Source organism: Amphibalanus amphitrite, unplaced genomic scaffold (assembly GCF_019059575.1).
Source record: "Amphibalanus amphitrite isolate SeventyFive unplaced genomic scaffold, NRLGWU_Aamphi_draft 001495F_arrow, whole genome shotgun sequence".
Lineage (NCBI taxonomy): Eukaryota > Metazoa > Arthropoda > Thecostraca > Balanomorpha > Balanidae > Amphibalanus > Amphibalanus amphitrite.
The window spans coordinates 59,883-81,751 of record NW_024882988.1 but is presented as its reverse complement, the minus strand read 5'-3'; the positions used below and the strand labels follow the sequence as shown (position 1 = coordinate 81,751).

At 48.3% G+C, this 21,869-nt stretch overlaps 1 protein-coding gene across 1 annotated transcript; it reads left to right on the top strand.

The window, feature by feature from the left end:
• Positions 1–9,463: 9,463 nt before the first annotated feature.
• LOC122373433 (multifunctional protein ADE2-like) lies at positions 9,464–21,406 on the top strand. The gene is made up of 8 exons (XM_043351495.1): positions 9,464–9,728; positions 14,544–14,741; positions 15,720–15,898; positions 16,140–16,347; positions 17,303–17,388; positions 17,760–17,870; positions 19,596–19,746; positions 20,465–21,406. The coding sequence occupies exons 1-8, from the start codon at positions 9,707–9,709 to the stop codon at positions 20,788–20,790; spliced, it is 1,281 nt and encodes a 426-aa protein (XP_043207430.1). The 5' UTR covers positions 9,464–9,706; the 3' UTR covers positions 20,791–21,406.
• Positions 21,407–21,869: the final 463 nt, after the last annotated feature.

Genomic DNA, 21,869 nt, shown 5'->3' with positions numbered 1-21,869 from the left:
TCAATTGGCATGCGGCAATTTTTGTAGGGTAGTTACATCCCTTCTCCCAGACATCCCATACTCACAATGCATGTGGGTCACCCCCTGCACGTGCAAAATACAAAGAAAGAGAGGTGTCAAATTTGTTCCCATCGCAATAACTAGGGAACTTTCGGGGCAATTCCGTTGAAACTTGGTATGCAGGCAGGCACATATAAGGCAATGCATCATAGGCAGCGGAACGGGGAGGGCACCGGGGCACCGTACCCCGCTTTGATTTTGACATTTTAACATTAGCCCTATGGGCGTTGCATGGGAAGAATGGGACCAAAAGTCAGCGGTGCCCCCGAAGGTGTTCCGCCGCTACTGCAATGCATTCCTTTGTGTAACGGTCAGTGTGCTGCTGCACGTGCGCACGTGCAGGGGCCCTTCCAGATCTCGAAAACGGCTGGGCCGATTGCGCTCAAATTTGGTACACGATTGGGAACCGGTTAGAAGGGTGCAGTGCAAAAGTTCGATTGGATCTGATTTGCACGTGCGCACGTGCAGGGTGACGTTTCCAGATCTTAAGAACGGCTTGGCCGATTGCGCTCAAAGTTGGCACAATGCTATGGACCGGTTAGAAGGGTGCCGTGCACAAGTCAGTTGGAAGTACCCTCTCGCACTTCTTCACGCGCAGGGCTCATTCTGTCGCTCGCTCCTTCTTCGCCCAAAAGGCATTTTGCTGGTAGTTAACACTGTTCTTATAAAGTGACCTTTTCTCTAACATTGTTATTGGCTTTTTGTGTAGCATGTTATGTGACAAAAAAAGAAATACTCTGATCTTTGCATATAATTACTAATATATAGTTACTCTTTCAACATTAAATACAACTTTTCTCCTATGAAAACCAAAAAACATTTACAAAACGAAACGCGGGCTCGTAGTGACCTATGTGAGTTATTTCGTTCAGAAGCAGTGTCGTGCCTTTTGTTGACTCTTTTTAATGGGAAACCTTGTAATTAAGGACAATGTGTGCACTCGTTCACCATCGCAACGCAGGGTTAGGTGTGATATACACACCTAACCTACGGTTGATGGTGTGATAAAGTGTAGACGGCAATGCTAGCAAATTTCTGTGGCTGTTTGGTTGCAATTCGCTCGCACAATATATAGCAAGCTTTTCTTGTTATTGCCCCGAGTGTTGATAAAGTCAGTGTCGAACAGAGCGCTCATTTGTAATCGACTTTCGTGTTTGCCTCTCTAACTGATCTTTAACCGAATGTTCGTTTTCTGTCCAGCGGACACTGATCTTCCGTCTGTACAGGTCAGCTGATTGCCGCGAACCGCTCACGTTATCTCTCCGTACTGATCCTACTTTCCGACAGAGACACCGCCCACTTTGTAAGTACTTACCCCATCCCCCATCGGCCAATGACCAGCGCGTGCAGGGGCAGCGGCACTGAATCATACGCACTTGACTGAGCTTGTCCAGAACGACGGTAGATGGCAGTGTGAGCGATATGACCTCACGGGCATCTCTCAGACCCATGGCGCTCTCCCGGGGTGTCAGTGTGTCCCCTAAACGAGCCACATGGGGCTGGTTTCGGATAATTTATCACCCAACGAGCGTTAAGCCCAACACTTAAGCTGAGATTAGTTTGAGGCTTGAGCATGATAAATGCTACTAATACTATCACGGGGCTTTAAGGACTGTGACGTCAATATTAGGCATATCGTTGAATGGATCAAGTTTTAAGATAAATTAGCAGCAAAAAATACCTAATTGGAAATCAATAGCGCAATTGTATCCCTCCCCCACCCCACCCGATCTTGTAATCTCAATATCCTGAATTCGTAACGGTAGGGCAAAGCCGTGGAATCATCTGTAGACTTTTGCAGATGTCACGGCATACGCTCATATCGATTGTTTGTTCATTTTCAGTTGGGATGTTCTGCTAGTCAGCTAGCCAGCCACACAATCTTTCTGATAACATTCAAACTCTGGACTAAACTAGCGGAGTGAACAGCAGCCCGTTTCAAAGGAGCTGCGATAATACTCGCGCGCTCAAGGCGGCCGCTGGAACGCTGATATACAACAGCGCTCATCTTCTATGCAGATTAACAACCCTTCTTGCAGTGACAGAATAAAATGAACGGTGGTAAATCAGAGAGATGCTTTGCTGTTGGCTGCATCTGGAAGTGGAAACACGACAAGCGTGAAGGGTGTTCAGAAAGCTTATGCCAGAGCAATATTTCAGAACAATGGAACACATTGTGGCCACATAAGATAAGGAAAGACGACGCACTAGGGTAAACTAACAATGCTAGAGTGCCAGCTGATTAAAGCCCTGTCTAAATGTGCATACTATATCAACTGGCCGATGCGCTCTCAAACGGCCCAAACAGTTCTTGCTCCAAACTTGCTGCCGTTCAAGTCATGTCATCCCCTGCTCCTCACACCCAACTCTTCTCTCCTCCTCAGGCCTTGACCTCTGCAGTGCTCCAATTGTGAGAAGACGCTCCGTTTTCCTGTAGGTGCTGCTGTAGGACGGGTGGTCGGACCGAGCTGCGCCGCTAACAAGGATTGATATGTGACGCCGCTGTCCGGGGAATAGGCGGCGCCAGACCCGCGGCAAACATTGCCGAGCTTCGCGTCAGAAAATGGAGCGGTTTGTAAATAAAAATCTGCTCTAATATAAGATTTGTGACATTTTATATCTATCATATCATATACCTATTCAACAAACAAAAAGATCAAAGGCAAATTTGTATGTGCATGTTGAAACATTATTTAGCATGTAACCATAATCAAAGGGATATGTATATGCATAGCCGTTTTGTGATGACTGTGCTTTGTTTCTTTTCTCGTTAGATTGATTCTAAGAAACCGCATCGCGAGCTTATCTTTATGGAATAATGTATATCCTATGCTCAAGTTTGAAGTCAATTATTTGGTGTGACTTCACACTGCTTTACAAAAAAGGAGCCTGAGCGCCGCCTCCATTTTCGTCACGGCAGTTTGACACCTGACAGTCGCCCGGCTCCCTGGGGGGAGTGGGGAGGGGAGTGGGGAGGCTGCCGTCGGCAATTCTGAGCGGCTGGGATCGGCACGGCGCCCGTCAGGCGGCCGATGGCACGCCGAGGAGCCATCAGACGGACCTGCCGCTCCGGCCCGAGACTGGGAAGGCCGCACTCGGCCAGGAAACTGCCGCCGAGTCCGATCGGACGAACACTATAGGAGATGCAGGGGGGGGGGGGGAGGGGAGCTGCAGGGGAGTAGATTCACGGGAGGTTCTATATTTTATATCGCAGCAGCCAGCAGAACCTTGCATCAGTCGTCGGTAGTGGTATTTTCAGGCGAAGGCGGAGGTCGATAGACCTATGCCTCTTTTTCATTATATGAAAAGATCTGTCTACAAATGATACGATATGACCGCCATTAACAGCCATGATGTTCAAGTGACCGTTTGGGCGTTTCCTGGCCACTGACTGACCGTGACTAGCACGCGGGCAGAGTTTGAGAGGCGCACGGTGTATCTCAGGGAGCGCAGTCGGCGACTGGTGGGCGGCGCGCCGGCAGATTTGGGGCTCAGTGCCACCCGACTGACCTCGCCGCGGCCACTGCTGTGATCGGACAGCAGGATTGCCGACCTGTCACAGATCATGTCGAACAGCCTCCAGATCCGGGAAACGACCGAAAACAAATCACCGCACTCCGTTCAGAGAAAGCCGGAAGTCCATTTACGTAACAGAAACTGCAAAACGCTGTGAAAATCGGTTTTGATTGAGACTTTAAAGAACAGATTATCCAGCGTGTTATTTTCAAGGCTGAGAAGAAGTTTTACTTGTTGTTATACCAAAATTCCTGGACAGTGGTTTAGGTACATACCTATGTAGTAACCACTCTCCGTCCACCATGAAACGTCAACGGTTATTGGTTCGGGCGGCAACGATGTGAGGTTCAATTTAGCAGAGTAGCATCGCTCTCAAGGCGAATCGGCTTGTGATAAAACTGCCCGTACGGTAGCCTGTTAGGTAAGTGCCCAACATCCGTGAGAAGAGCATGAGCTATAAAATCAAGCAGCCTCTATATCGTCTAGCTTGTAAGAAATTGCAATGCATGGTCTGAAAATGCATCTTGCAGTTCCGTTGCCTTTCAGCTGCAAAACCAACTCAGATTTTGTTTTACATTTTCAAGCAGATATTCTGTTTGGCTCTCTTCCTGTCAAAGATGACAATGCTGCCAATGTGAATCGAAACATCCTGGAGGCCGCATTGTTGTTGGCCAAAGCTCGGGGTGATGTCGTTTTCAGCAGGCTGGTCTTCCATTCAGCCACATTTTCATCGCAGCCGGACGACTGGAGAACACACGCTTCCTCAGACCATTGTCAGCCTCTACGATAGCATTAACAAAATCCGCGGGCGACATATTCACGCTGAATTGACGCGAGGGTTTCAACGATATCCTTGGGAGTTGTCAGTGATCTATACTCAAATATTGTGCCTTCAGTTTCGATGAATGGACATTGGACATGCAGAGTTACGTCACAAAAGGTAGTCAGTTTCACCCTATTAAAAAACATTTGGGCCTGTTTTTATCGGTTGGGACGGGCTGCTTACCTATTATATGCCGCTAAGAAAATGCTTTAGGTTTTGAACTAAAGGATCATTCTCCGTGACACTTGCATAATTGTTTTTTTTTCCAATAACCAGCTTGAGAAAATCAAATGAATCTCAAAACCTTAACTGTTTCGAACTGCTATTTAGCCATCATGGCTATACTTTTTTCACGTCACAACGACGAACATCCTTCATAAAATACTGAATCATTAATAAAATAATTCCTCTTATTTCTCCGTTTCCACGTCATGCGAGGTCTACTCGATGTACATACGTACTTGTCGGCACCCGGTGCGCTCTCCAATCATCCAATCCAGAGGTTATCGTGCTCGAGCACATGTGAACACAAAAGGTCATCGATGGTGACCCCCGGCCTCCTTTGTGGACCGCCGGGTCGTCCCTGTCGTTCTGAGGGGCATCGTCTAATTTATCGACTGCCGCTACAAGGTATAAATCCGGCACAGGTGTGACGATTTTAGAGTAGAACTGGGAGTCGTTAGGAAAGACCGTCGAGGTTAATTGCTGAGATACAAGTGCATATTTGATTAGATACCTAGCTTAACTATTTTTTCAATTCTGGAACTATTCTTTTCTTAACGATTTCAATAGACGGCATTTAATGATTGATTTAACCTCCCACCTCCGTTCCTCTCCATCCTTTTGGTTATGCTATGGTTATGCGTACAAGATACGCATTGGAATAGTCATTGGGGCAAAAACGCATTGACGTTATCTGAATCTGAACGCAAGCCTGTGTTCTATATATGCATGAAGGGTTCACTTGTTGCGATAGGAGCTACAGGAGTTGCCATTGACTTTTATTCGCCCTATCACAAGAACTGCAGCATTTATTCGTTCCCAAACCTCCCAATTTCTGATACCACTGATCACAATAATTCTTCGTGTCTAATTAATGGGTCATGGGGTCTACGCTGACAAGGTCTCGCCGCCCGAACACCCAGAAAGGCCCGTCCCTCACCCGCGGGGCTTCCAGTCTCGGGGGCGGTTCTGAGAGCCTGACAATAATATTCGGGTCGTACGGGATGAGCTGACGCTACAATAGCGGTGCTTAGATCACTTGTCAGGTAAGCTTCGAAACAGGGATCAAATTAGCTGGCGAGCTTTATGCAGCAATCAAGGTATGACTATGATTTGTTTGGCGCATTGTTAACCTGTCGTGGGTCATATTGATGACATCTGACGTCACTGTTTCCCCAACGGAAACCTTCTGCCGGATATTATATTGTTCCTGGAAATTTAGGGCGTCGACATTAATCCATTTCATTATAAGACGTGACAGCAAGACGGCTGTTCTACATGCTGCTGTTCGACCTTCTACTTGGCAGCTGATTAGCTATTAGCTGCCTGACGTCAAAGCTGGCCACCGTGATGCCCGAGAGCTAGCTGCTGCGGATGAACTGTCATACTAAAGCTACGGAAGCACTGCTAAAATGTCTTCTTTTTGGCATTGGCCATCTCATCTGTATTTTGTCATGCGTTTGCCGTTCTCACAATCACGCATCACGCCGTGAGCAGTCAGTATTTTTTTTCCACCTCCGTTCCTCTCCAATCCTTTTCACACACCCAGTCTCCGCTGCTCCACTCCACGGCACGTTCTGCGCCCAGCACGCCGTGGGGAGGGCGACCATCACCTGATTGGCTGGGACAGCTGCCGCGCCGGGGCACAGCTACGCTGACGGGGCGTGGCGCCTCAGGCAATCGGCCGACCTGAGACGACCGTCCGATGGGCCCTAAATCACCGCCGGCGCCTCGCGGGATGCGTGCTGCGCCCCGGGGCCGCCGGCCGGCCGGACGGCAGGGGCAGATGACACAGAGTTGACGCGTGGCCGCCGCGACAGCCTGAGGCTGCAGGCACGAGATGGAATTCGAGATGGACTGGGGCTGGAGGAAATGGAGGAGGTCTGTTTGGGCTGGGGTGCTCATTAGTAAGCTAGTTATGCAGACTACAAATTATAATTACGTGGTGAGACAACAATTGTCCTCAGTGTCGTGCTTCGTTGCTTGTGGTGCGCCACCCAAAAATTACTAGATGAAAACTGTCTCACGTATTGTGAAAATAGCGTCCTATAATAATGGCAAACCTTTCTGAAGATGTCTGTTACATTTTGCTGTCAATAAAACATCTTGCATCACCGTAGCCGCCTGTGTATGTAATGCCTGTTTTCACTTTTATGACCGTGCTCTTACTGGGTTAGTGGTTAGGCGTAAGCAAATACGGAGCCGAACGCTAATGAAGCTGGCCACCGGCACCGGGCAGGGGAGGAGAACATGTTCACGACGGTCTGAGGACGCCAGTCGCACCCGCCGTGGCCGTCCTGACCACGGACACGGCCCAATTAATGAACCGGCCGTGCCACGACCACCCTCCAAGCTCGCTGTGGGCGAAAGGAAAAGGTACACCGTTCCCTCAGTGCCCTGTACGAGTACAGGGCACTGCTCGTATGTTCGCCGGTCCTAGGACCGGTCATGGCCGCGATTTTTGTTCGGTTAGGACGGTGCTACGTGCGAAGTATCAAGTAACAAACAGCAGTTTGTGCCATCGAGAACGCCCGAGAAACGAAGATGACGATTTGCGGATGTCATTTTCGAAGTGTTTTTCGGTAGAGTAGGTATTGATTCAGTTAGTTCGACGCTGTTATTGAAGACGGCCATCAGCGAAAAAGTGGGCGTATCTTTTTAATGATCAAAAAATCTTTCGGTGATTAACCCTCGCCCGTAAACGGCGATCTGCCACCTTCGCCCATGCAGGGGGGGGGGGGGGGTTGGTGCGACCCCCCCTTGGCGTTTGAAAACGGAGCGTCGTAGAGCTTAGCGGTAAAGACCAACGAATTGCTCTCGCCGAGATCTCGCGATTGGTGGTATATTTTTTGGTCCTAGGTCAACATTTGACCTACTTTTGACCGGTCAAAGGTCAAATTTTCGGAAAAATAGACTTTTTCAACTTTCCGCGGCGATTGCGGCAAAAACGGTGGGAGATATCGACTTGAAAACTTCACTATCGTGTTCCTTGACCAATTCTCTATCGTTTGGTATGTATTTCGTTTCCCTAGCTCTAAAAATGGCGCGTTGGGACCGCCGGAAGTCGGCAAGGTCACAGTCGGCGGAAGAAATTCGAAAAATCAAAAATTAAATTTTTGAAATCTGATTGTATTTTTGGATTTGGGAGGTCTATTTGCTCCCTATAGAAGCTAATATTGCTGCATATTCTCATTGAGGTGACAAGAATTAGCAAAATAGTGGTTCGGGCGCTTTTCAAAAATAGTACCGGACGCTGTTCCTCTTGTGACGTCATAGCTCCGTGACCTGACCTGACCCGGTCAAGTTTCTTATACCATATGATAGCCAATACTTGCCCCAACATGCATGGGAAGTTTCATCACGATCCATCAACCGATGTCCGTACTACCGGCAGGAAACCTCGGGCGTTGGCACTCAGTATGTGAAAATCCGGCTGGAGGCTGTTCCCTTTGTGACGTCATAACTCCGTGACCTGACATGACCCGGTCAAACTTTTTTTATCAAAAGATGCGCAAGGTTTGCCCCATAAGGTACCCAAAATTTGGCGGCGCTGCGCGCCGCCGTTTTTGCACTATTTCCGAAAAACCTCACGGGGGGGGGTTGCACCAACCCCCCCCTACATGGGCGAGGGTTAAAAGTAAGTTTTACTTACCTTGTCTAAAAAAATATGTTCCCGTTGATAACATACAACACACAAGCAGGAATTCCATGCACGTTCACGCTGGGCCAAATAATTACCTACACGCATTGTAACTCTTTGATACGCAATGCATTGTCAATATGCAACGATGCATGATGGACACCGTCTGCTAAAATATCGCTCTTATTGGAGATTTTTGGATCACGATTACATGCTGGAGTGCTGATTGGAAACTATTGTAAAAATTGTTTTTGGTTGTCAAATGAATGCGTCTTTTTAATTAAATGCCTTTACCTGTATGGAATTGCCTCTATGTGCTAAATACTTATATATAACATGGCTTTCAGCTGGAGTAGCGCGCTGGATTGGTTATCACGAAGAAAATGAAATTAAAATATGGTAACAATTTCTAACGACGTATAGAATATGGAAATATAAAATAACGATGACAATAACTACGATGTGACATTTACCTCCGGCTACACTGATAACCAGCAATCTTTAACTTGATCGTACAATGCCGGCAATGTGTCTCGCTCGCGGCCATGGCTTTTTCTCGGGATTAGGGAGCCGATGCTGTTTGGCTGAGCTGCCGAGAGGCACGTGTCGCAAAGCGTGGCCGACTGGTGGACGACTCCTCACTCCAAATCGGTATTTTATGGATCGCAGTTCGTGGGGAAAGATCTAATAAATCCAATGAGTTTATGTGTCAGGTTTTTTGGTAAGTGGGTTCATTTATCGGGCGGAATTATCAGATAAGTGACATGAACATTTGACGAGGTCTACAGTTCCTCTTACTGGGATTCATATACGCTTTATATTAAATAAATTCAGCATTTTTATAGCGTTCACCAAGCACGGTGAGCATTAGGTACCAGCTCAAACTGACACAGTATTCACTCTAATGTTTCATGTTTTATTTGTTAATTTGCTATTCGATGTTCTGCATTTTCAATTTTGTACCTTACCGGTGTTTCTTTTTTTTTGTGGATTGCAGCTGTAATATAATTTGTAGGTACTATATTTGCGCGCACTATATTTGTTTTAGATACAATACAAATGTACGGACCAAATAAACTTTGCCCATGAACGCTAAATCACACCATCTCTCATTTCCAGGAACTCGTCCCTCTCCCTCTACCTACATCTCGGGAACAATTCCAGGCCGCCCTCCCCTCTCCGACCCCGCGGCTGCCGGCACCGCCCCCCCAGTTCACAGTTCATCCCAGGCCACCTCTGTTGACGACCTCGGTGACCTTGAGATCAGGCGAGATCACGTGATTGGACCACCGTGAGATCACGTGACGGGCGTCGCGTGGCTCCAGCGAGGGGCGCGTGGCTCTCCCCACTGCAGGTCTGTTCGGAGCGGACGGGCCCACGCGGAGGGGTCGGAGGAAGAGGAGGCGGAGGGGAGAGAGCACCGGCGGTCAGAGAGGCAGAGCACCATGGCAGGGAACGCCGAGAGCGGTAAGTTTTGTTAGCTTGGTGAAAAAATGTATTTCTTAAGCCGAGCATGTTAATTAGAGCTAACGTCCTGCTCCAAGTCATAAACAGCGAAACGAGAAAATGTCATCATGCTTTTCTTCCAGACTTTGCAACAATGTGTGCAAATGGGTGCTTCTAAGACGAGCTACGTCAGTGTCCCCTTATATCTAATCTAATTGTTTGGTTACCTACGTGCTCCGGTGTTTTAAATGCCACTGGCTTGGATTTTATATACAGGGACTTGCTCGGGAATTTGACCACTATTTCACTGTGTAGTGTGCATTGTGTATTGTATAAAGGCCTGATATGCTGATCCCATGGATTATTATCGCTTCCTTAAGACAGTCGCGTATATGAAGATAATCCTTTTCCAGGCCTACGCTTGCCGGTATCTGTATTGTCCTTAGGTCATTAGGTGTTGTTTTTGTTTTTATCCGCTGGGACTGAGAGCGTGAGATGATGTTTTTCGTACTCCAGCGTAGATGGGTAGCCATACGGGTTCCACGGTTGACAGTGATGGCATCAGTCATCTTTTGCAAGCTCGTTAAAGATTCCCGTACAGCCCAAATCTTTAACGAGCTTGCAAAAGATGACTGATGCCATCACTGTCAACCGTGGAAGCCGTATGGCTACCCATCTACGCTGGAGTACGAAAAACATCATCTCACATATCTGTATTGTCGTTCAACAGTAGCGGCGGAACACCTTCAATTAAGGGGGGGGGGGGGCACTGACGACTTTTGGTCCCATTCTTTCCATACAACGCCCATTGGGCTAATGTTAAAATGCCAAAATCAAATGGGGGCACGGTGCCTCGGTACCCTCCCCGTTCCGCCGCCTATGTCTGTCACAGGGGTAATTTGTATCCCTCATCTTTGTTCTGTGCCGAGCTCTCTCTCTCTCTCTCTCTCTCTCTCTCTCTCTCTCTCTCTCTCTCTCTCTCTCTCTCTCTCTCTCTCTCTCTCTCTCTCTCTCTCTCTCTCTCTCTCTCTCTCTCTCTATCTCTCTCTCTCTATCTCTCTCTTTCTCTCTCTCTTTCTCTCTCTCTCTCTCTCTCTCTCTCTCTCTCTCTCTCTCTCTCTCTCTCTCTCTCTCTTTCTCTCTTTGTCTCTCTCCCTCTTGCGCACTTTTTTTCTCTCTCCGGTCTCCACGCAAAAATAATCCTTATATCAGTTATATATATACAGGGTGATCCAAAAAATTTGGAACCCCTAACTTAAAATGTCTATAAGTCCAAAAGTATTCACATTGTTGACAAATTGCGAATACCATTAGAAAGAGCATTAAATTCTCTATAACATCACGTCAAATTGGTGCATGTATGTTGTAAAGCATTGGCACACTATTAGTTTTTGGAATGAGCGTCAGAAAACTGAGTGAAACGAAATCGCCAAATGTTAACAATGCGCTGAAATCCGTTAGCACTCTATCTGTTGTCTTTTTGCGAATAACACCACATCCAAATGCAATTTTATTACATAAAAGTTTACACAGAAGCACACAGTACAACAGATACCTACACGCGTCCTAGCTTCCGCTGTTCATCTCAGCATGTGCTCAACGCGAGCTCCGTGGGCCGTCACGCAGGCCTGCAGTTGCTTGGGGACAGCTCCGACTGCGCGGGCCAGCAGTCTCTGGGACAACTGGTCCCAGCAGGCCGTCAGCCTTTCCTTTTCTTACAATAGCACGTGAATGAGCTATTTTTATTTATGAACCTCCAACAAGCGACATGTTCAGAACAGGAAACCGTCAATCACTGATTTGCGCATGATGTTCAAAACCGTTTCACTGAGTTTCGTGACACAAATTTTATAGGCATATGTCTAGGGCAATAGTTAGAGTAATAATTAACATCAATCAACTTGGTTTTATAGAAAATTGAATGTTCTTTCTAATGGTGTTTGCAATTTGTCAATTAAGTGAAAATTTTCTGACTTACAGACATTTTAAGTTAGGGGTTCCAATTTTTTTGGATCACCCTGTATGTCGTAGGCATCGGGTGAAATCTGGCATTTCATGAAATGTCTAGGCATTACATGGAATGCCGGCAAAAACTGAAATCTTCGTAGAAATACGGACGTTACAGCGAATGCCTGAAAATTTTAAGCTTTTCATGAAGTGCCAGGCGGAGGCCAGGCACTCCCTGAAATATGGTCAAAACCAATTGAGTACACTCGTCGCCTAGGCATTACATGAAATGCCCGACTGACGGCCGGCACTTTCTGAAACGATTACCGCAGCTATGAGGTTTCCCGCGCTTGGCCTGAGAGAGGCGTTCCGAGAGCAGTCACTTTTTGGAGGGCAAGGGATGAAGCAGTGTGCATGCCGGGCCAGCGCCAAACAGTGCAACACCAAGAGGTGCAAGTGCCGTAAGGCTGGAATGATGTGTACGTGTCGGTGCCACGCGGCGCTCCGATGTGTCAACAAATAATAAAACAGTTCTGGAACCTTTTGTTTGAAAATGCGGTCTCTATAGGAGAGTTTCCAGACGATATTTTGTGAATTTTATTATTTTACTTTGCCAGCTTGGCTTCACGCGTGAAGTGTCTGCTGAGCAGGTCGTTTGTCTAGGAGTATGAAAGTTTTATTTTTTTTAGCCCAACTTCTAAAGCATTCGTCCCTTTCAGATGTAAACGTTACCAACTACAAAGAATTTGCTTTGTCTTGGAACAGGTATATTACATTACAGGCTATAAAAGACATGAGATTAGATTCGAGTAAAGCAATAGCACAGTTACCAGGCAATAGGCAGACAGGCGCAATGTTACCCGCTACACGCACAGTGAAGAAAACACTGCCGCGCCACTCGGGCACAAACAGGTCCTGACTGGACCGGCGACCCACCGGTACTCACATCACTGCGTGGCGAGGCCGCGGAGGAGCACCGCTCCGTCCGTGACGGGGCGGACGAGTGCCAGCGAAGGCGAACAAGAGAGAGCCAGAAGCGAGCCAGTAGAGCGAGCCCCGAGCCTACGCCACGCGCGCGTATTTATACCGTCACACGCAGTGTGACGTCACAACCCGCGTACTTTCACGCAATCCGAGTATAACAATCCGCAATCACAGTATAACATATAGAAATAATACACATACACGCACGTTACAGGCATGGCCGTGAGAATCCGTCCTTATTCGCGAATGACGACACCACCAGCGAAACAAGCGCTAACTCACAAACTCACAAGATGTCAGATTTTCATATAACTAGAATACCAGATAGGATATAAAGTCACACACTTTTTGTCAACAGTTAATATCATTACAATAAACAATGCGACCCGGTACCTCATCGTTGTTTATTGTACCAGAAGGCCCGTATTGTTTCTCGTAATGTTACATTGCCAATTTTTTAAACGTACCTAATGCAACCGACGTCCGACAAACAATGAAACTAGCATTATGTTTTCTGCTTTCATGGAAAACCCGTGAAACCACGTAAAATAGTGAACATTCCGTGACACAGTCAGTTTTGTCTCTAAGGTATCTTATCTTATATGTGCAATAGACCATGCAACCCGTATCAAATTGGGCGACATACATCAGCTTAGAACGTGGCATATCGAACGCTGTAAAGTACAATAAATCATGCAGTCCGTGAGGGTCGGTCCTGCAATAAGTTATTACGCACGTATTTACCGTAATACGTCGTAATCTATTTCACACAAGGAATAATGCGATCGATCCGTATTCCAGGTCTGCTCCTATTTATTCGTTGTTAGCTATACAGAGCTACAGGAGAAAAAGCCTGTTCCAATCCATCGCAGGGCTAATTACATAAATATAAAAACTACATGTTCTAAACGTCGGAGAAACGCGTACTTCACGTGGCACGGATGTGCGGCGTGAAAGTCGTGACCTCGCGCGCCCGCCCGGTCTCGCCAGCGCGCCCGGCCCCAGGGTCGGGCTAAAGCCATCTCCTCGCGCTCCGTCCCGGGTTCACCGTCACGTCCCGAGGGGTCGGGCGAAGGTCGGTCAGTGGCCAGTGCGTAGGTTGCGACACCGTGCCGCCTCGCCGGTGCGTGTGGGCGGTACGGTCTCACCACGGCACCGGCCGCGGTCCACGCCGCCGCTGCGTGGTGTTGCAGCGAGCCTTGCGCCACCAGAGGCAGTGATGCAGGTCACATCCACCGCGATCGTGGCACGGTCACCGAAGGTGGCGGCGCCGGTCGCGCCCACCGCGACCGTGATTTTCTCACAATTTTGTTTTTTACTGCCCATGGACCAACACAGCAAACCCCACACTTCAGGGAAACCCGATAACTGCACAGTGTAATATTTGTGTACCAGCTAACCATAAAGTAGGTACGCTGCAGACGAGACGATCCGTGAAATATCTCGTAATGTTAGCCCATTTTACACCAATACGATAACGTCCCTCCCCCTCCCGCCCGCCGGCGTGTAGGTATATGCACACAACCGTCCGCGTACGAAAAGTTTTGTTACAGAGGGTGCCGGTTGTCTTTTGGGCAATCCATGTAATGCCTGGGCAACGAGTGTACTCAGTTAATTTTGACCATATTTCAGGGAGTGCCTGGCCTCCGCCTGGCACTTCATGAAATGCCTAAAATTTTCAGGCATTCGCTGTAACGCGCCTATTTCTACGAATATTTCAGTTTTTGCCGGCATTCCATGTAATGCCTAGGCATTTCATGAAATGCCGGATTTCATCCAATGCCTACGACATATATAACTGATATTATATCACGAATATAAATTATATCACGAAGACTCACCGTATAACTATTGTCCGCATGTCACCGTTTCCGTGTTTCTCTAACCGCCCACCCACTATTTCAGAGCTGCGCCTGGGCGAGACACTGGCTGAGGGGAAGACCAAGGTGATTCGTGCAGCTACCGACCACCCTGGTCAGGTGTACCTGGTGGCCAAGGACGCCATCACGGCCCACAACGGCGTCAGGAAGGGTCAGATGGAGGGCAAGGGCGTCATCGCCTCGGCGACCTGCGCCGCCGTCTTCAGATACCTGGAGACAGTCGGTGGGTTCAAAATAGAATGTACTGGGTAATGGGTAGGTCAGAAAGTAATGGGGTGCCAACGGAAAAGGCGCATATGCCGAAGAGTGTAAGGCACTGTGATGTAAGTTCCGTCCTTTGGTGCAAAGGAAATCATGTTTGACGTTTGAAACGAGTACAAATTTTATTTATTTCATATTTTCAGCACATGTGCGTGGTTTTGTTCTGCTTGTTAATGGTTCGAACTGACATTTTCTAGAAACTTATCCGTTTTGAAGCTTTGGCGTCAGTGATAAGCATAAAGTATACATATCTTAAGAACCCATGCTATCAAATATAGACGTAGGATAGGCGGCATAATTGGTCGATTTCCGGGTACCAGCTGTCTACAATACAACAGAGACAGGCTGTAACTGACGGAAACTCATCCAGACATGTCGCAGCGTCGCCTGGACATTCTGACGAACAATAAACACAAGATGAAACAGAACGCGGTAGAAGACAAATATAGCCCAACTTCACACAACCAGGCACATAGACCGTATAAACAATGACAGCATTCCTATGGTGCCTGTTACTAAGTCAGTCTTAAAATATACTTTTTAAAGTGACTTATCGGTCTACTTTCCAAACGTGACATACAACATCAAGAGCGTGGCTAACCACCGCACTGGAGAGTGTGTTACTTGCCTATCGTTTAAAGAAATTGCATGGGTTAAGCGCTCAAGTTAAAATATAGGCTGCCAACCAGAGATAAAGGAGACAAATGCTAACTGATCAGCCCAAGAAACTGCGTCGAATGGTTGCGGAGATATACTAGCCTGGGAAGCGCACTAGCCGTTCGGGTTAGGCCTCCATACTGTAATTCTGAAACTGCGTACGACCTCTCACTCTCTGCGGCCCTTGCTCGTTAACCACTATTGACCTCACTCTAATCCCAACCAGTCAATCGATTCCTCAAACAGTGATTAACATCGGACTGCATCACCGGCATACCGGCAGGCATTCGGACGGCGTTTGTGGAGCAGGCCTCCGATAACGCACTGCTGTGCCGCGGCTGCGACATGGTGCCCATCGAATGGGTCACCCGGCGCGTCGCCACCGGATCCTTCCTGAAGCGTAACCCGGGCGTCAAGGAGGGCTACCGCTTCACGCCGCCCAAACAGGAGCTCTTCTTCAAGGTCAGCTAGCCGAGTCGCACAGGCAGATTTCACACAGAAACAGCTACTAACGTGTCTCGGCTTTCATGGGTAGCTGATATAAAGGTTGAGGAGGTTATGCAGTTATAATAAGGGAGTACTCGCAACTTATCCTAACTTCATTTCTAAATCTCACGATCTAGCTGAGCACAACAGCTAAGCCAGGGGCCGTCCCCCCCCCCGTTGCGGCAGTTCCGTAACCTCCCGCGACCCGTGCGGGCAGGATGACGCTCAGGGCGACCCTCAGTGGAGCGAGGAACAGGTGCTGGCCGCCGAGTTCACGTGCGCCGGCGTTCGGATCGGTCCCGACGAGCTGCGTCTGATGCACAAGACCACTCTGGCCGTGTTTACCGTGCTGGAGAAACTCTGGGCTAGCCTCGGTGTTGCGCTCATCGACATGAAGATCGAATTCGGCGTCGACAAAGAGTCAGGTAAGCGTCCCTTGAAGGCTATGTGAGGAGAACTAAGGGATCAAGATGCTCAAACCTATCATACTGCATCCTATCTCTCCTATATAATAGAGTCACCCTACACTTGCTGTAAAGCATCAGAGTATCCGAAGACTGATTGGGTTGTTCTTGCGACCCTGTGATGTATTGTTTCAGTGTTTATGACTTGATTATCTGTGGAACGATTACGAGGCCGGGCTACCCGAAATCGTCAAATTATGGTAGCTAAGCCGTCTGCTATCGGCCCGTAGTGGTGTGAATAGGAAATCTGATTAGATCCAGGCTGTGCCGAGCAGTGCCGAGTCTGCCGTGTTATTTGTAATCTGCATGTGATGAGTAGGATAAAGTTGTGTGGAATGGGATCCGATATTGATGAAGATTGAAGATTCGAATCTTAGCGGTACTTTTATAACGATGGACGATTTGATGGTTCATACATCATATTCACACCTACTACCTAATGTGATTGTTCACTGCATTGATTAATAATTTTATAATTATTTCTAAGCTGACGCTAATAAAAGTTTTAACTTCAAAGTAAAATTTTCGAAAAAGCGATGATTCATAATGTAAGATGTAAACATTTTTTTTTACAACGAATTTCCAAACAGCGTTACGCAACTACACTTGCAGCAGTTTTCGACCTAGCTCCCGTTACCCTGTCTCAGTCCCCGTCCCGTCTTGTCTCAGCTTCCATTCCAGTTCCCGTCTTATATTGTCTCAGCTTCCGTCTTAACACTCCCGTCTCAGTCCCCGTCTCAGTTTCCGATCTCTGGAAATTCTGCGCTTGGACCGTTCGTCCAACTGTCTGCACATTCCGCGAACAGTGTCATACCTCCTCCAAGTGAATCGGGGCGGTGGTGGCCGGCGCGGCCACCGTCCGTCCTTTGATGGCGCGTGCGTCTAATTGGCCGCTGTCTGCGGCCGCTCGCTGCAGGTGACATCCTGGTGGCTGACGTCATCGATAATGACTCGTGGCGCCTGTGGCCGGCCGGTGACAAGCGACTGATGAAGGACAAACAGGTAACGGAGACGAGTGCCGACCGGACGCGGGGAGCGGGCAGTGTCCACGGTAGCGAGAAACAGAACTACTGGAAGATCACATATCTGTATGCCCGAGTTATAAGTGATCAGTTACGTGTATTTTTGTCAAACCCGCTCCGAAAACCACTTAAACGTCAACTGAAGTTGGATCGACTCCATAGTCCATAATTTGTTTTCAAATGAAGATATGCCGACTTTTGCGACCCGGTTAATTTTGCGTACCATATTTCGTGTAGATCCCTTCATTACTTTATGCTGCGTTTTCAATCGCCAAGATGATAGTATTCACTCTTCGCAGCTCTCAGTGCTGGCTATACCATGAAGTCACATAAGTGTATACCTATTCTCAGACGTTCCGTGACGCCGAGACCGTGACGCCCGAGGTGATGCTGGACCTGAAGAAAAACTACCAGTGGGTGGCCGACCAGCTGGCCTCCTTCAACGCCAACCGACACCATCTGGTAAGCGATGTCGTCTTATTTGCGCGTCAAACACGACATGCAGTGTATCAAACGTGTAGGCATAGTGCATGCCACATGGCTATGCATTGTGTTGGACGTAGCCAATAACCACACAGCCATGATTTATTGACAATAAGGACTCGCTGACGGTCCAGCCAGGGATGAGAGGGCAGGCCGGGAGGGCAAACGACCAAATTGACATTTGAATGTCCAATTTTACAGATGCATATGAAAACGTAATGGCAATAGTCCGGTGGCATAATAGGGTCCATTCCCCCTTATCTGCGACCGCCAGTGTGAGCGTGGATACCTACCTATACGTAATATATGACTCACGTAATTGATGCATGGCCTTGTGGTGTATGAAGCTGTGTATCACTTTGCAAGACACGTCATACAATCAGATAGAATGATATGCAGAAGCTCCGCGCCTATATGTCTTCCTCATACACGCCTACCAGGCCGGCGGCCCTGCAATAATGTAACATTTGCTATAACATGCAGTCTTAACCCTCGCCCGTAAACGGCGATCTGCCACCTTCGCCCATGCAGGGGGGGTGGGTTGGTGCGACCCCCCCTTGGCGTTTGAAAACGGAGCGTCGTAGAGCTTAGCGGAAAAGACCAACGGATTGCTCTCGCCGAGATCTCGCGATTGGTGGTATATTTTTTGGTCCTAGGTCAATATTTGACCTACTTTTGACCGGTCAAAGGTCAAATTTTCGGAAAATAGACTTTTTTCAACTTTAAGCGGCGATTGCGGCAAAACGGTGGGAGATATCGACTTGAAACCTTCACTATCGTGTTCCTTGATCAATTCTCTATCGTTTGGTATGTATTTCGTTTCCCTAGCTCTAAAAATGGCGCGTTGGGAGCGCCGGAAGTTGGCAAGGTCACAGTCGGCGGCAGAAATTCGAAAAATCAAAATTTAAATTTTTGAAATCTGATTGTATTTTTGGATTTCGGAGGTCCATTTGCTACCTATAGAAGCTAATATTGCTGCATATTCCCATTGAGGTGACAAGAATTAGCAAAATAGTGGTTCGGGCGCTTTTCAAAAATAGTACCGGACGCTGTTCCTCTTGTGACGTCATAGCTCCGTGACCTGACCTGACCCGGTCAAGTTTCTTATACCATATGATAGCCAATACTTGCCCCAACATGCATGGGAAGTTTCATCACGATCCATCAACCGATGTCCGTACCACCGGCAGGAAACCTCGGGCGTTGGCACTCAGTTTGTGAAAATCCGGCCGGAGGCTGTTCCCTTTGTGACGTCATAACTCCGTGACCTGACATGACCAGGTCAAATTTTTTTTTATCAAAAGATGCGCAAGGTTTGCCCCATAAGGTACCCAAAATTTGGCGGCGCTGCGCGCCGCCGTTTTTGCACTATTTCCGAAAAGCCTCAGGGGGGGGGGGGGGGGTTGCACCAACCCCCCCTACATGGGCGAGGGTTAAGCTCAGTGCTATCGATGAATTGTGGCTACCTTCATCAGCTAGCTCGCGGTCATTCTATTAACTTGGCCCACTTGGCCGTATGTCATAGCATCAGCACTGCAGTCACTTTCAGTTCTTCTCATATCAAAATTACGTAAAAATCTGACTAAGCAATATAGTAAATCTAATGCGTGTTCCCTTCACATTTCACTCTCCAAAGCTGCTCCTCATGCAGTATTAACCTCAGCTGTGATTCTGGTCCCAATTTAACCGCGTTTCCATTTGCAGGCTGTCATCATCATGGGCTCTCCGTCTGACGCGGAGCACTGCGCCAAGATCCGCCGCCACCTGACCGACCTCGGCATCTCGACTGATGTGCGCGTCTCATCGGCACACAAAACCACGGAGGAGACACTGCGCATCGTCGCCGAGTATGAAGGTGAGAGGGGAGAGGGAGGGAGGGAGAGAGAGAGAGAGAGAGAGAGAGAGAGAGAGAGAGAGAGAGAGAGAGAGAGAGAGAGAGAGAGAGAGAGAGAGAGAGAGAGAGAGAGAGAGAGAGAGAGAGAGAGAGAGAGAGAGAGAGAGAGAGAGAGAGGTGGTGAGTGCACGGTTACCGACTGGGCTACCGTGACCGTCACGCCATGTGTCGTGGTCGGTCGCTGTGAGGATATGGTCCCTTTGAAGCGGCTGATCGTCGCAGTTTGTCCGGGGAGCCTCTGAAGGGTGTGATTGCTGGTCATCAGTTAACCAGGATAAATCCAGCGTTTCGTGATCGTAGGTGCGTGAGCCAGACAAGTGTTGTGTTTAATGTGCATATTGACGATAGATCTAAATATGGCCTCTTTATCAAGATCAGACTCAAAGGCTTGGGACCAGAGTACAGGAATAGACGGCCCATTTTCGTCTGCATTAACTTCAACGCATGCTGTAGGCAACCACAGATGAAACGGTCATATCAAAAGTCATGCTTGCCAAAACTGTGATGATTGTCAAAACGGTCATGAGCTCTGTCCAGCGCTGTCCAGCAGAGGTTTTGGCGTTTTAACTTTTCAGTATATGTACAAGGCTTAGCTTTGTTCGTCACGCCGTCTCTTTGAGCACTGAGCATGTCAGCTTCTCCGTGAGTTCTTCTGACGCTCTCCGTCTGCGCCCGTCAGGCGGCCCGGACCCGGTGGTGTTTATTGCCGTGGCCGGCCGCAGTAACGGCCTGGGCCCGGTGCTCTCCGGTAACACGGCCTTCCCGGTCATCAACTGCCCGCCGGCGCCGGTCGTCGACGCCGACGTCTTCTCGTCGCTGCGCACGCCGTCGGGCCTGGGCTGCAGCACGGTGCTGTACCCGGAGGCGGCGGCGCTGGCCGCCGCGGCCGTGTTCGGGATGCACGACCCGACCTTGTGGTCGCGGCTGGCCGTGCGCCGGCTCACCAGCTGGTGTAAACTGAACGCGGCAGATGTCGGCCAGCGGACCGCCACCGGCCGACTGTGAGTGAGCGCAGGGAGCTGACCGCAATCACCGGTCACCGAGACAACAGGTCACAGCTCACCGAGACCACGAGTCACCAGGTCACCGGGTCACCTGGCGACTGAGGCATCAGGTCGCCGGGTGGGTTAGTTACCAGCCGTCGAGTGAATGCAATTATCGTCTCATGCCGTGGAATTTGATGTCAATGCTCGGCAGTGCAGCCGTCGGCATGGAGATTGGCGGAATTTGTTACAAAACTATTCTTCTGGCTTCGGTTGGAATTGTCGTTGTGTCAACGTTGGCCGACATCCGATTTTGTGGCGTAGACGAAAATCACATGAAGAAAAGACTCATTCGCTCGCTCGTTCCGTTGCTCTTTTCCTTGATCAACTCGTTCTTCTTTAGGAAGACTATCTGAGTGAAGATTCTTTTGAACCATGACTGCCTACTGTGACATTATTTGTTCGTTGACTGATGGCATTGTAATGCGATGAATTTACTACATTATTTACCATGATTTAGTAACTACACTGATACAAACCTTTTCGCCCTGCCACCTTATGCCTACCCCATGTTTAGGTGGTTGATTACTGAATGCTTTTTTTCTCTACTAAATACAACTCGTCAAAATACAGGACTCTACACTGTGTAAAAATGTTTCATTATTTATCTCCGCAATCCTTTAAGCTTTGCGTGCTTCAATAATACAATAAAACAAAACATTTTACACTGCCCCAACAAATCGAACAGATCTAAATTGGGATGGAAAGTACTGCTATCTGGTAACCTTCGTTTCAAGCTCGAGCACATGCGTTAAGTGTAATTTCGTTTAAGCCTGCTGATGGAACTTCATGATCCCATTTATAGGTATAGCGCTTGGAAATAAGATTTCTAAGGCAAAATTAATATTTCTCTCGAAGGCATTGTACATACAAAATATAGCATAATCAGTGGCGCAGCCAGGATTTCGTTTCGGGGGGGTCATCGCTTCCAAAGCGGGCCCCCTAGTGTGCGGGCCCCCACCCATTTTTCAGAATCTCTCCATATTTCATACGCATTCTGCTGGGCGGGCCCACTTTACCTACCTGCACGATAACCCTGAG

Bases quoted from the DNA above. Each gene is read 5' to 3' on its own strand.
- LOC122373433 (XM_043351495.1), top strand. From the start codon at position 9,707: ATGGCAGGGAACGCCGAGAGCG. The intron at 9,729-14,543 runs GTAAGTTTTGTT...CCACTATTTCAG, and splicing joins GGCAGGGAACGCCGAGAGCG to AGCTGCGCCTGGGCGAGACA. The intron at 15,899-16,139 runs GTCAGCTAGCCG...CCGTGCGGGCAG, and splicing joins AACAGGAGCTCTTCTTCAAG to GATGACGCTCAGGGCGACCC.